This window comes from Sinocyclocheilus anshuiensis, unplaced genomic scaffold, assembly GCF_001515605.1.
Source record: "Sinocyclocheilus anshuiensis isolate Anshui unplaced genomic scaffold, SAMN03320099.WGS_v1.1 scaffold689, whole genome shotgun sequence".
NCBI lineage: Eukaryota > Metazoa > Chordata > Actinopteri > Cypriniformes > Cyprinidae > Sinocyclocheilus > Sinocyclocheilus anshuiensis.
In genome coordinates this window covers 223761-238932 of record NW_015536490.1, presented here as the reverse complement: position 1 = coordinate 238932, position 15172 = coordinate 223761, and the positions used below count along the sequence as shown (strand labels likewise).

At 36.8% G+C, this 15172-nt stretch overlaps 1 protein-coding gene across 1 annotated transcript; it reads left to right on the top strand.

The window, feature by feature from the left end:
• The first annotated feature begins 4205 nt into the window (after positions 1 to 4205).
• LOC107685347 (excitatory amino acid transporter 1-like) lies at positions 4206 to 13287 on the top strand. Its single transcript, XM_016481898.1, has 9 exons — positions 4206 to 4461; positions 4608 to 4745; positions 6343 to 6550; positions 6637 to 6679; positions 7294 to 7607; positions 9116 to 9349; positions 10532 to 10726; positions 10858 to 10992; positions 12899 to 13287. Exons 1-9 carry the CDS (start codon positions 4245 to 4247, stop codon positions 13095 to 13097), a joined length of 1683 nt encoding a protein of 560 aa, XP_016337384.1. The 5' UTR covers positions 4206 to 4244; the 3' UTR covers positions 13098 to 13287.
• Positions 13288 to 15172: the final 1885 nt, after the last annotated feature.

The window sequence follows — 15172 nt, the reverse complement described above, 5'->3', positions numbered from 1 at the left end:
AGTAGGTCGTTGTTTTCTCTCACAGGAAAAAAAATCCTTAACCTTCTCTTCCCACGCAAAAATCACTTCCTCCGCCGTGAGCGCAGAATAAAGCGCATCTGCTGCGTGCGACGTTACTAGAAACGCGGACGAGGGAAGAAAAGAGATACAAGAAGAGCTGCCACTAAGGTAAGTCGTATGTTTTAAAATGCAAATTGTATTAAATTATTTTCTAATATTCAACTGAGCTAGCTCTTTGGATGAGTCATCAACTTGTCAATAATATGATTTCTTCCTTTCGTTCTTTCTTTTAGTTTGTTTGTCTCGCCAAAATGTAGCCTACATCCAAACATTAATTCTGTATCTAAAAAACCCTGTAGTCAGAAAACAACCTGTTCAGTTCATAAATAGGCTACATTATCCACCCTCTTTTTTTCTCTTGAGTGTGTGATGTTCTGGTTCAAGTGTGGATCTTTTGGTTCACTATTGGCAAGTGGTGCTTTGTAGTGCTCACCTGGGGTGTTTGTTGATGTGTGTATTTATGCTGATTTAAGATCAGTGATCAGACCATCAAGCAGGGATCAATGGAGGGAAAACTGGCCCTAGATCAGGTCAAAAGGAATGCTGTGTACCTCTGCTGTCGCTCAGTATGGGGTCACTTGGAGGGTGAGAGAAGGTCATGCTGTATAAAAACCTGTTTCATGTGTGTTTGGCCTGAGTTGAGCTTTATCTGTGACCGCTTCAGTCCAGTATCTCCAGCACTAACCCACTGCAGAGCAACCATGAGTGGTGAGTGAACCCATATCAAGGTTTTATACTATAGATTAGTAAGGAAAATCTGAGGTGGAGCTGCTGGGTGATAAATAGTTTAGGTACTTAAATTGAATTAATGTTTTTCTTTATGGTGCATTATGGAGTGTATTATATTTGAATGTCTTCTGACATTAGATAAGCAGTGATTGGTATCGGTGGTCTGTATGATGGTTGATTATTTTGTCAGCCAGTCCACAAATTCATGGTATTTTCCTAGAACTGCAGGGGTCTGAGTTTTAAAGCAATAATGCAAAAATGAAAATTCTGTCATATGATTTATTTTATACCTTGGAACAAAAACAGAGATGTTTTGCAGAATTACATGCATGGCTTCTTCACAAGTAAGTCATATACAGCAGATCATTGTATATGACTAATAATATTTAATAATTTTTTTGCTTGATGGCCACAATATTCATTCACTTCCATTGAAACAAGAAACCTGGACATTATGAAAAAAAAATACTATATGGTTTGGAGTGACATAAAGGTGATGGAATGCAAAGATGGAATTTAAATTTTTGGGTGAACTATTTTCTGTTATGAGGAGTTTTGCATATCCTTGCTGGATTCCTGATTGCTTTAAAAGTTTTCCCATTTGTAACACCATGTTTGAAAGATGCACGCCTGTTTCTGCCTCAGAGTAAAAAATGTAAAAATAATCGTGAGACAGAGTTTAAAATAGTAACTAATATGAGAAATAAAGTCACAATTACAAAAAAAGGGTTTTTTAGGAATAATAATGTAATACACAATCACATTGTGATAGATAAAGTTGAAATTATGCCGAAAAACTATTGCATATCAAGATATCAAGTCACATTACAAGATATAAAGTCGCAATAACAAAGTCATAATTGCAAAATGTAAAGCCACTTTGTGCAATATAAAGTTGAAAATATGTGAAAAAGTCATAATTGCAAGATAAAAAGTCATATTGTGAGATATAAAGTTGAAATTATGTAATTATATAAAGTCATATAAGACGCAATTTCACAGTTGTATTTTTGCAAAATTGCTAAAGGTAAATTCACATTGTGAGATATGATGTTAAAATTTTGCAGAAAAGTTGCAATTGCAAGATCAGTCACCTTGTAAGATATAAAGTTGAAATTATGCTGAAAAAATTAATTGCAAGATATAAAGTCGCGATTTCAAAGACGTAATTGCATTATATAAACTCACATTGTGAAATGTGAAGTTGAAATTATGTGGAAAAAGTCATAATTGTGAGATATAAAATAACAATGCAATTTATAAAGTTGCATTGTGAGATATAATCAGTTTGAATTTATGTGAAAAAGTCATGACGGAGATATATTCTTGTGATATATAAAGTAACAATTTCAAGGTCATAGTTCCAAGATGTACAGCCTCATTGTTAGATATAAAGTCAAAATGAGCTGTCTATTTTTTTTTTTTTACTATATTGATTGGTCTTTATTGTCTTTGTTGAAAAACAACAAAAAATATACTGGGGAAATGTGCTTCCATACCAAAAAGACATAAGCTGTATATAGATTTGACTGCCTTATCCAAAAAAAAATCTGCTCTGTCGGTATCAGTTACATTAGCTGAACTACTGCTAAGACCCTCACTGGTAAATTCTTTTGCTGTTTTTCCTCTAACCCATATGTGCTCAAGTCAGCTATTGCGGGTAACCCTGCGCTCTCAGCAGGTTCTTCACACTCACAGCTGACTCCAGAACAGCCCTCAGCTTACACACCTTCACTTCCATCCTGGTGTGCATCTGAAACAGAATATACAATGACCGTCTCAGTGGAGATGCTGTGTGCAGCTTATCTGGAAGTCTCATGATATTTGTTTGTTGTCTTCGGGATAAGCATCCTCAATATGAGGCAATTTTTCATAATAGTGAGTTTTCATAATCAATTAGAGCATGTCATTACTGTAGCCTCTCATCAATTTGGCATCAGCATGTTATTAAACAAGTTTGGATTGAAGTCGGTGCTTAACTGCAAGAGTAGGTGGTGGATTGCAATGGATAGTTCACCCAAAAATGTACCCTCAAGTTGTTTCAAACCTGTATGAGTTTCTTTGTTCTGTTGAACACAAAAGATATTTTGAAGACTGTGGGCAACCAAACAGCCGATGGTCCCCATTGACTTCCATAGTAATTTTGTCCATAGTATGGAAGTCAGTGGGGTCCATCAACTGTTTGGTTGCCCATATTCTTAAAAATATATTAGTGAAAACGTGTGGCCCATAAATGGTGTTTAAAGAGAGGTATTGTATATTACCAGATCATCCATGCCCCCTCTACAGGAGCAGTATGTATTCTCAAATTAAGTAAAAAACAAGCTTTACAGGATGCAGTACCGCAGTGGTTCCCAACCCTGGTCCTGGAGGCACCCCAACACTGCACATTTTGCATGTCTCCTTAATCAAACACACCTGATTCAGGTCATCAGCTCATTAGTAGAGACTCCAAGACCTGAAACTGGTGCGTCAGAGAAAGGAGACATGCAAACTGTGCAGTTTTGGGGTGCCTCCAGGACCAGGGTTGGGAACCACTGCAGTACAGAATAGAAAAAATGTTAAGTGTACTTCTTTTAGGAGTGACAACAGCATTTATGTCATAATGTTGATTTACAAAAAACATTTCCAAAAAAGCACAAAACACAGAAAACGATACAACCGGATTCAGTACAAGTTAAGCTCAACCAACAGCATTAAAAAAGAAGAAGAAGCAAATATCAGGGTTACAGTGCGGCTAATTCATGAGGTTTAAAATGCTCAATGTTTCTGAAGTATAGACATAAACAGTATGTATGTTAATTTACTGTGAAAAAAAGTCTACACTTACTAACCTTTTATATATTATAGATCAGTGGTTATATCCAATTTTGATACTTTGTTGCCATGACAACAGAACACCATAAGCCCTAAAACCTTAAAATGAATATAAAAATGATGATTCAAACAGCTTGACAGCTTAAATAATAGACATGTTTTAGCAGATGAGTTGTGTGTTCTATATACTGTAGGACTACTGTTATTGTAATTATTATAATGTTTATTGACTTTAATATTTTTGTTTTCATAAACTGGGATGTCTGGTCAACCTACATACCATTTTTTTTTTGTGACATAATCAGCATGTCTTGTGGCTGTTTGTGATGTAGGTTTAAAAGTGCTTAAGAGCTATACTGTCTGTGCTTTTGTTGTATGGAAAAGAGCAACGTACATTCTTGAGAATGTCTTCTTTTGTTTTCAAAAACAAAGAATCTTCACTTTTGGTAACTCAAACACTGTGGGTTCATATACCCTGCAATGACCGATTCATATTTTGCCATTTAATCACATGATGTAGAGTAGAACTTGGTTTCATTAAATCAGCTGATACTATTTGGTGAACTATTTTTTTTTTCCCTCATTTCTCGGCCACAGTTTCCCACGAAACCCTCTTGGACCATGTATTAGAGCTGATTATGAATGAGAAGCCTCCAAACAGCACTAGTCTGTTTCTGAGTGAAGACTCTGAGAAGCCACAGCGTGCTGAAGAGGGGCTCCACCGTCTGTGCCGAGTGTTACAGAAGCAGATGTCAGGAAGCAGACGAAAGATGGGCGGCATCACACGAGACAGCGTCAAGACGTTCCTGCGGAGGAACACCTTTGTGATCTTCACAGTGGCTGCTGTGGCTTTAGGTAAAGCAATAAATCAGTGGGCAAAACAGCAGGAAAAAGACATAACGTTGGGCTTGTTTTTTGATAATAGTGACACTGTTTAGGAGGGAAGTATGAAGTTTGAAAACAGTTCAAACTGAAGTTTCACATCTGTTGACTGTATACAGGGGTGGTGTTGGGTTTCGCCCTGAGACCTTGTAACCTGTCCATCAGGGAGGTGAAGTATTTCTCTTTCCCTGGAGAGCTGCTGATGAGGATGCTTCAAATGCTTGTTCTACCACTCATCGTCTCCAGCCTCGTCACAGGTACACCAGAAATCACTTTACTCTCTGTAGAGCATTCGCTAACACTTTAAATTCCTTTACATTAGTAATGCATTAGGTATCATAAACTAACAATTAAAGTGATAGATCACACGAAAATGAAACTTTTGTCATCATTTGCTCACCCTCCAAATCTGTATGAATTTCTTTCTTTTGCTGAACATAAAAGAAGATATTTTGAAGAATCAAACAGTTGCTGATAGCCATTGACGTCCATAGTAATTTTTTCCATACTATAGAAGTCAATGGCTACCAGCAACGGTTACCCACATCCTTCAAAATATCTTGTTTTGTGTTCAACAAAAATAAGAAACTCACACAGGTTTGAGACAACGTGAGGTTGAGTAAATGAGGATATTTTCATTTTTGGATGAACTATCCATTTAGCATTTTTTTTTTACAGCAGGGTTAATTGTTTATTATTAATTTATGTTTCATAATACGTTAACTATTGCTTGTTATGCATTCAGCATCTCGGTTTCATGTGCTTTTGTTTTGTGCAGATGTACTATTCAGTTCTGTTACTGTTCAAAACTTTGGGTTTAGTAAGATTTTATAAAAAAAAAGAAAAAAGATATGATTACTTTTATTCAGAATGGACACATCAAATTGATCAAATGTGCAAAAGAAAAACAGTAAAAGCATTTAATTACAATGTTACAAAATATTTCTGTTTCAAATAAATGTTGTTTGTTTGAACTTTCTATTCATCAAAGAATCTAAAAATGTATCACACTTTACACAAATTATTAATTATTAACTGTTTTTAACATTTATAATAATAAGAAATGATTTTTAAATGGCAAGTCAACGTATAGAATGATTTCTGAAGGATCATGTGACACTGAAGACTGGAGTAATGATGCTGAAAATTCAGCTTTGATCACAGGAATAAATCACACTTTAAAAATTAGTTATTTTAATTTGTAATAGTATTTCACAATATTACTGTTTTTATTGTACATTTGATCAAATAAATGCAGCCTTGGTGAACAGAAGAGAAGTGTTTAAAAAAATCTTACTGACCCCTAACTTTGGAACGGTAGTGTATAAAATAGCTATATTTAAATATTTATTTAATAGTATATGTAAAAATTAACATTGACCGAATCTTACACAGAAATGTTGTGAAGTGGATATACACGCCTAAGTTAAAAGTATTTAATCAATAAAGCAATGAACCCATGGTGCTTTTTTTGGGGTCGGTCGTGGCCTAATGGCTAGAGAGTCGGACTTGTAACCCAAAGGTTGCGGGTTTGAGTTTCAGTAGCAGCAGGAATTGTAGGTGGGGGGAGTGAATACACCTTCAATACCACGACTGAGGTGAGACCCTTGAGCAAGGCACCGAACCCTCAACTGCTCCCTGGGTGCCACAGCACTGGCTGTGTGTTCACGGTGTGTGTGTTCACTACTCACTGCTGTGTGTGTGCACTTGGATGGGTTAAATGCAGAGCACAAATTCCAAGTATGGGACACCATACTTGGCTACGCTTCACGTCCCTTTCACTTTATAGTATGATTGTCACTTCAGAAATGCTCAACCACAGATCTTTTGTCTTTTGGTGCTGCATGTCTTCAGGAATCTCCTCTTTAGACAGCAAGGCCTCTGGGAAGATGGGAATTCGGGCCATCGTCTACTACATGGTGACCACTTTTATAGCAGTTTTCATCGGGATTGTAATGGTGATTATTATCAGGCCGGGTAAAGGCAGCAGGGATAGTCCAGTGGCCTCTAGTGGCAGCATTGAGCCAGTGCAGGCCGCTGACGCTTTTCTGGACCTGATAAGGTGGGGAGAAAGTTTTGTTTGACTGATGCGATGCTTGTTTATTTTTTAGATGCTATGGGATCTGATTTTTCTCATTGATCTTACAGAAATATGTTTCCACCAAATTTAGTTGAGGCCTGCTTCAAACAGGTTTGTGAATCCTCTCCTAATGCATCTCTGAAAATAATGTGCCACTTCTTATTTGCTATTAAGCCTGCATGATATATCGAAATAAAATCGATATCGCGATCAGTGTTGGGGGTGTAATGCATTACTAAGAAACTAAAGTAATTAACCCTTGAAAAAGTTAAGTAAAGGATTATTCTTAAAATTTCTGTAATTGAATTACAGTTACTTCTGATGTAATTGAATTAAATACTGTCTAGACCAATAGAACAATTCTAAATAAAGCAATAGTGGATTTAACATCAAAATTGATCATCTAATGTTAAAAAGTGTTTTTAATGGAACCTTCTCCCTTTAAATACAGTTCAAGAATAATTTATGCAATTTTATATTATTTATGTGAAAAAATTAAAAGAGCATACACTCTAAAAAATGCTGGGTAAAATAGGGACAAACCCAGCAATTGGGTTGTTTTGACCCAGCGCTTGGGTTAAATGTTTAACCCAACCTCCTGGGTAGTAACCCAACCGCTGGGTCAAAACAGCCCAATTGCTGGGTTTGTCCCTATTTTACCCAGCACTGGGTTGTATTTAACCCAGCATTTTTTAGAGTGTACTAATCACCCATTTTTCTTGCAGTACAAAACACTATACAAGAAAACCGTGTTGACCAAAAATGTCACCATCATGGTCAATGCGACAGACAACTTCAACTCTACAGATCTCATCCAAGTGTCCAACCTCAGCACAATCCTGCAGACCATCCAGGAGACGGTGGAAGAGGTGGTGCCTGTGTCAGGTTCCTCGAATGGGGTGAACGCCTTGGGGTTGGTGGTCTTCTCTATGTGCTTTGGATTAGTGATCGGAAACATGAAACAGCAGGGCCAGGCTCTCCGGGACTTCTTTGACTGCCTGAATGAAGCCATAATGCGCTTGGTGGCCATCATTATCTGGTAAGTGTGGGATTATGATGCTCTGATAACTTTCCTGCTGAATCTTTGACAACAGTAAAGCAGTTATTTAAGAGAGAATGATGTGGCACTTGTTTTATGTCCTGTTTGTTAATTTATTAAAAAAATACATTAAAAAAGCAATTCATACATACAATGGCTTGAATACCCCTCTTCATATTATATATACATATATATATTATTGTTGTTGTCCCGCGTGGTGCGTGTATCAATCCAATAAAGACGAAGAAGAAGAAGAGTTCAATAATATTTAATAAGATAATGATCAGGGTACAATCCACGTTATCCACATTAGACATAGACAAGACCTGACAAACACTGGGAGCAAACACAGGGTTTAAATAAGACAGAGGACTAACGAGATAACTAACAATTAATAATTAATAATAAATAATCAGGCACATGAGGGAAAACTAGGTCAAACAGGGAAGACTAAGACAACGACAAGACTGTGACAGTTATATTAGACATTATATAATATTCCAAAATGATTAGAATGCTAAAAAGTCACATAAAACTCTTGAAAAAAAAAAACGTAATAATATAAAAGTTTAAAAGTAAATGAAACCTGAAACATGAATACATTTTTTTAAGAACTTTATGAACAATTTTTTTTTCTCTGTTTTTTTTTCTTGTACACTTGTATTTGTATCGAAAGCATAATAATGAGAAACTATCTTATAATAATTGACTAGTATATCATATTAATGAGAACATTTTTCATAATAACAAATTAATATGTCGTGATATTTAAAAAAATATCTCATAACTGTTGACTTAGTATCATGTAATGAAAACATTACTCATAATAATGACTTAACATCTCATAATAAGAAACTTTATCTTAGTAATGCTAATATATGTTAAGTCATTATTATGTCTCGCATTATAAGTCACACTTGTTTTGTTCTAAATATTGTGACATCTTAACTGATAATTATGAGAAAGTTTGTACAGTTTATACTCAAAGTCGTTATTATGAAGGTTTCTCATTATAAGGAAAATCTAAGTCATTATGTGATTTGGTCCTAAATATTATGACAAATTACATTTATAATAATTAAGTGTCATTTTTATGAGAAAGGTTCTCATTGTTATGATATACTATTATTTTGACAACTGTTCTCAATATAATAAGATGCTAAGTCATAATTATATTTTATAGTTATAATTATATAAGTACAGTTTATATTTTAATGATATTTTTCTAAATATTATGGCATATTAATTCATAGTCATGAGAAAGTTTCTGATTATTATGAGAGTTTCTCATTATTAGGACTTTTTTTGATACAAAATTACACATATCACATATAATTACAAATATCATGTGATACATTTAAAAGTTAATTTAAAAAGGGCTCTATTTATGCATGCGTGTGTGCAAAAGTTATTTATTAAACTATTATTTGTTAAATTATTTATTAAAATGTACACTTCATTAAAGTATTGGTGTGAAATGTGTGTCACGTCTCTGCTCTGCTGAGCAGGTATGCTCCGGTGGGAATCCTCTTCCTGATTGCAGGGAAGATCGTTGAGATGAAGGATCTTGCTCAGGTGGGCGGACAGTTAGGGATGTACACGGTTTCTGTCATTGTCGGGCTGCTCATCCACGGCCTGTTCGTTCTGCCTCTGCTCTTCTTTGTGGTGACCAAGAAGAACCCTTTCACCTTCATCGCTGGGCTGCTGCAGGCTCTGATCACAGCTCTAGGCACCTCATCCAGGTAAACACTTTATAGAACTCCATGTAGGGCTCTTTTTACACATCCCACAGCAACAAAACAGAGTAAATCGTTTGTTGTTGTTGTTGTTGTTGTCACAGTTAATTGAGAAGAAGATCTGTTGGTCCAGTAGCAGATGGTGTTTCTACCCCATGGAATGGTTTTATGAATATAGTGTGGATACATATTTCCTATTGAAACAGGAAATAGTACAGCACATACGAAAGGGCTCTTTTTCATATCTTTTAATTAACATTAAAGCCAAGCAGAACTACACCTGACATGGACAAAAGCAAGACATTTTCTAAATGAATAAATTCTGTGTCCTTCACAACCAGTTATTGATTGGACAAGGAGATAAAGTATATGTGTGAATAAAATATATGCTATAACTACTGTTGGTCAGACATGGGTAGAATTGATCATTTCTAGAGATTCTAGAAAGCATTTCATTGAACAAATATTTGCAAGATAAACTATATATTTTAATATTTTTCATTATAATTTGATTATATATACAGTGTAATGCTCATTTAATATGATATTATATCAATAATAGGATATTTTTGGTACCATAAAGGTTTTGTTACTTGAAATAAAATAAATGTTAACTGAAATAAATGGAAAAAACCTTAAGCTTAGCTTATTTTGTTTCAGCTAGTTTACAAGGCAACATTTTTCGTTTAGTTTAACTTGATGTAGGCTAAAATAACTACAATTAAACTGAAATAAAAATGAATAAAAATGATATAGACATTTAAAATCAACAAAAACTAATAAAAATGACAAAAACACTAAAACTTCAGCTAAAATTAACATATGAAATGAACTAAAATTTTATTATATAGCAATAAAATCTGATTCAAAATGTTAACAGAAACTATAATAGTATCTCAATGATGCTAAAATAACACTGCACTTGCATAGAAATGACCTCAAAGCTAAAAATGCAAAAATCTTTGGCATATGATCAAGCATTTATTTATTTATTTACACCTAGTTGTCCTGACTAAAACTCTGTCACACTGTATGCTCTACACAGGTAAGTATAAAAGTTAGACATAAATCCTCAATTTATCTCATTTACACCTCAGTGATTCAATTCTCCTAAATAGATTTCAATCGATATTTTTAGTTTTAACTGCACACAATACTACGCTATTATTATCTTCTTATCTTCCTCAGCTCTGCCACCCTGCCCATCACTTTCCGTTGTCTTGAAGAAAACAACCATGTGGACAAACGAGTGACACGTTTTGTGCTGCCAGTTGGAGCCACAATCAATATGGATGGCACTGCTCTGTACGAGGCAGTGGCGGCCATTTTTATTGCCCAGGTCAATGACATGGACCTGAACTTTGGGCAGATCCTCACCATCAGGTTAGTTTTGGCAAGCACAAGTACTGAAGGTAATCAGTTTTTACTTCACCATTCTCCTTATTACAAACAATATCTCCAGTGGGCTATTTTCCATCAATCTCCAAATTAAAAAGCCCTCATGTTTCCTGCAGCATTACAGCGACTGCCGCTAGCATCGGAGCAGCAGGCATCCCTCAGGCTGGGCTGGTTACCATGGTGATAGTATTGACATCGGTGGGACTGCCCACAGAGGACATTACACTGATCATCGCGGTGGACTGGTTCCTGTGAGTCTCTCTCAAATGTCACGCTGAAGCATGCGGCTCCAGTAGACAGCACTCTCTCAAAGGTTATCGATACATAATGCAGACTGCTAATCTGAAGCAGTGTTGGCAATGTTGACACATTCGGCTTTCATATTGAGCTTCCATAATATTGAACACTGAATTGAATACATTGAATTTTTTCTTCAGTGACTTATTCAATGCTATAAACAGAAAGTTGATTTATTTAACAGATTATGAACTCTTTGCCCTGATATTGACGTAATTTTCCAGCTTTTTGTGTTTTCACTTTTATACGGTAGGGGGCGCTATTGCAGGTGTAGTCTTTGACAAAAACGCAATTTTCTCAGCTTTTTGTTCAAAATGTTGCTTTTTTCATGAAACTTACCCACATTCAAGTGTTCATAAAAAAGTTATGCATGAAGCTGGAATAAAGTATTTGACATATTCCATGTTCAGATATTCATACAACAAAATATTCTCGGGTCCATGAAAGTTTTGTGAAAATGATCAAAAATGCTGGCGGTGGCTGGCAACTTTAAAAAAAAACACTGGCGGGGAAAGAGTTAATGATGTTTCTAATGTAAGCATTACTGTTATTTGATGCTTATTTAATCAAACTCTAAATACTAAGTGTTAAATTTGCTCACATAACCAGTCCTGCTCCTGTGCATCAGACATGAATGATGCCTCAAATCATGTGGTTTGTTGAGGAAAGGTGTGTTGTTACTTTTCTAAGCAGTAAGATGATTAACAGTTGACAAAAACAGGTCCAAACATGCCATGTTACATTGATGGAGGGACCCGAGATATTTTTTGGAACAATCTTAATCACCCTAGGAGCCACCTTGGGAAATCCTAATCACCTACAAAACACCAGCAACTGCATAGCAACACCTTGGCAACCACCCTAGAAACCACCTAGTGACCACCTTGGCAACTACCCACAACATCCTAGCAACTGCATAACATAATGTTGAAAACCACTCAGAACACCATAGTACTTGCATAGCAACACCCTAGCAACCATCTAGCAACACCTTGGCAACCACCCACAACACCTAGAAGCTACATAGTAGCATGCTAAAAACACTCAGAACACCTTAGCACTTGCAAAGCAATGCTCTAGCAACCACCTTCCAACACCTTGGCAACCACCCACCACACACCAGCAACTGCATATCATCACCTTGGCAACTACTCCAGTAACTGCATAGCAAAAAACAAACAAACAAACAAAACACTCTGAACAGCTTAGCACCTGCAAACTAATACCCTATCAACTGTCTAGCAACACAATGGCATCCACCCACAACACCTTGACAACCACTCATAACAGCTTAGCAGTAAGTAACTGTACATAACACTTAAGCAGTAAGTGACCACCTAGCAATCATCTTGAATATCCTAGCAACCTTCTAGCAATGCCTTGACGATTGTCCACTACATCCTAGTAACTACATAACAACATGCTGAAAAACACTCCGAACAACATAGCAACACCCTAGCAACAGTTTGAACACAACACCCTAGAAACCAATCAGAACATACTTTTCACATGCATAGCAACAACCCACAACATCCTAGAAACTGCGTAAGCAACACGCACACCTTGGCTCCTGCATGGTACCACCTTAGCAACCACCTAAAAAACACATTGGCAACCACCCACAGCACCCTAGAAACATGCTAAAAACCACTCTAAACACCCTAGCACCTGCATAGTACCACCTTAACAACATATTGGTAACCACCCACAACTCCCTGACAATGACTTATAACACCCTAGCAACACCATGGCAACCAGCTGCAACACTCCAGCATTGCGCTTATGTGTTTTTCATGGCCATGCAGCACTCACATCTGCAGAAAATGGCTTTAATGTGAATGTTTTTGTGTGGTTGTTCAGGGATCGACTCAGGACCACCACCAATGTGCTGGGAGACTCATTTGGCGCTGGAATCGTTGAGCACCTGTCACGACAAGAACTCCAGAACCAGGATGTGGAAATCAGTAACTCTGTGATTGAGGAGAATGAAAAGCCGTACCAGCTGATCTGTCAGGAGAACGACTCTCTCAAACATCGCAACAGTGAAACCACCATGTAATAATCCTCAAATCATTAGAGTTCACACCCATAGACTGTAAAAAAAAGATGTACAACGCATCTCCACTTCTGTCCACTATAGAAAAGTGAAGCCAAAATATCCCAGTATGGCCGCCCTCATCTTATGCCGATGACATCATTTGGAGCCCAATCTGTTCAGTAGTGATTAATTTGGAGCCTGAGTCTGTGCAGTTGTGATTCATTTGGAGCCTGAGTCTGTGCTGTTGTGATTCATTTGGAGCCTGAGTCTGTGCTGTTGTGATTCATTTGGAGCCTGAGTCTGTGCAGTTGTGATTCATTTGGAGCCTGAGTCTGTGCAGTTGTGATTCATGTGGAGCCTGAGTCTGCCCAGTTGTGATTTATTTGGAGACTGAGTCTGTTCAGTAGTGATTAATTTGGAGCCCGAGTCTGTTCAGTAGTGATTCATTTGGAGCCTGAGTCTGTGCAGTTGTGATTCATTTGGAGCCTGAGTCTGTTCAGTAGTGATTCATTTGGAGCCTGAGCCTGAGTATGTGCAGTTGTGATTCATTTGGAGCCTGAGTCTGTTCAGTAGTGATTCATTTGGAGTCTGAGTCTGTTCAGTAGTGATTCATTTGGAGCCTGAGCCTGCACAGTTGTGATTCATTTGGAGCCTGAGTCTGTTCAGTAGTGATTCAATTGGAGCCTGAGTCTGTTCAGTAGTGATTCATTTGTAGCCTGAGTCTGTTCAGTAGTGATTCAATTGGAGCCTGAGTCTGTTCAGTAGTGATTCAATTGGAGCCTGAGTCTGTTCAGTAGTGATTCAATTGGAGCCTGAGTCTGTTCAGTAGTGATTCAATTGGAGCCTGAGTCTGTTCAGTAGTGATTCAATTGGAGCCTGAGTCTGTTCAGTAGTGATTCAATTGGAGCCTGAGTCTGTTCAGTAGTGATTCAATTGGAGCCTGAGTCTGTTCAGTAGTGATTCAATTGGAGCCTGAGTCTGCGCAGTAGTGATTCATTTGGAGCCTGAGTCTGCTCAGTAGTGTCCGTGAGATGGAGCTGTGGCATCAAAGTCTCACGCAAACTCCTAAAGACCCAATCACAATCATGACACCACACCCTGTTTTTATAGCATCAAACAACTACCTAAAAGCAAACTTATTAGAAAAACGAACATTTGAACATACATACGTGTTATAAGAACTACCAAAAATGATGGAAACCATCTCTGGGAGAAATTTATTTGAAGTGTAATTTGATATTTTAGTGTGGCTTATGTCCCATTCACTTACACGGAGAGGGTGGGGTTTATGACCTATACTGCAGCCAGCCACCAGATGGCAATCAAAATATTTTGGCTTCACTTTTCAGGTTGTGTGAGGCACACTTGTTCACACCGAAAGCACTGTTATATAAAACATTTTTCAGAAAATCAGAACACGCTCAATAAAATGTTGGAAAGAAGACAGACATATCAGTATCTTGAGAATGTAACTAAGTGACACGCCAATGCAAGTGTAAGATTTGTGGGTTTTATCCGTCAGTATTTTTATTTACTTTGAAACAAATTACATCCAAGGCAAAGTAGCACCCAATTAAAATAACACTATGCTAGTTTTATAATGCTGATTTGAGACTGTTAAAAACATCAAGGTCTTTGTAAATTGTTTAAAGTATAAATATTGTTTTAGAGTTAGTTGATGTCATTAAACCAGCATTATTACTTAATGCCATATTACCTCATACACACAATGCCATAACTCATAGATGACGCATGTAGAGACAAAGGGAACATTTTGACTTACATTTGTGTTCTTATTGTGGTTTTGTTATCCAGTTTATCAATTATGTCATTTTTGTAGATGTTTATATGATATTGGATGATATTGTATTCAATTATTTATATTACGTAATGTTTCTTTGATGAATTTAGCTTTGCCTTACTCACTGTTTTGTGATGGACTGTGAAGTATAATTCCTCCCTTAAAGGCACAGTTCACCCAAAAATGAAGACTCTGTCATCATTTACTCACCCTCCACTTTTTCCAAACCTGTATGAGTTTCTGTATTCTGTTGAACACAAAAGAAGATATTTTGAAGAATGGTGGTAACCAGACA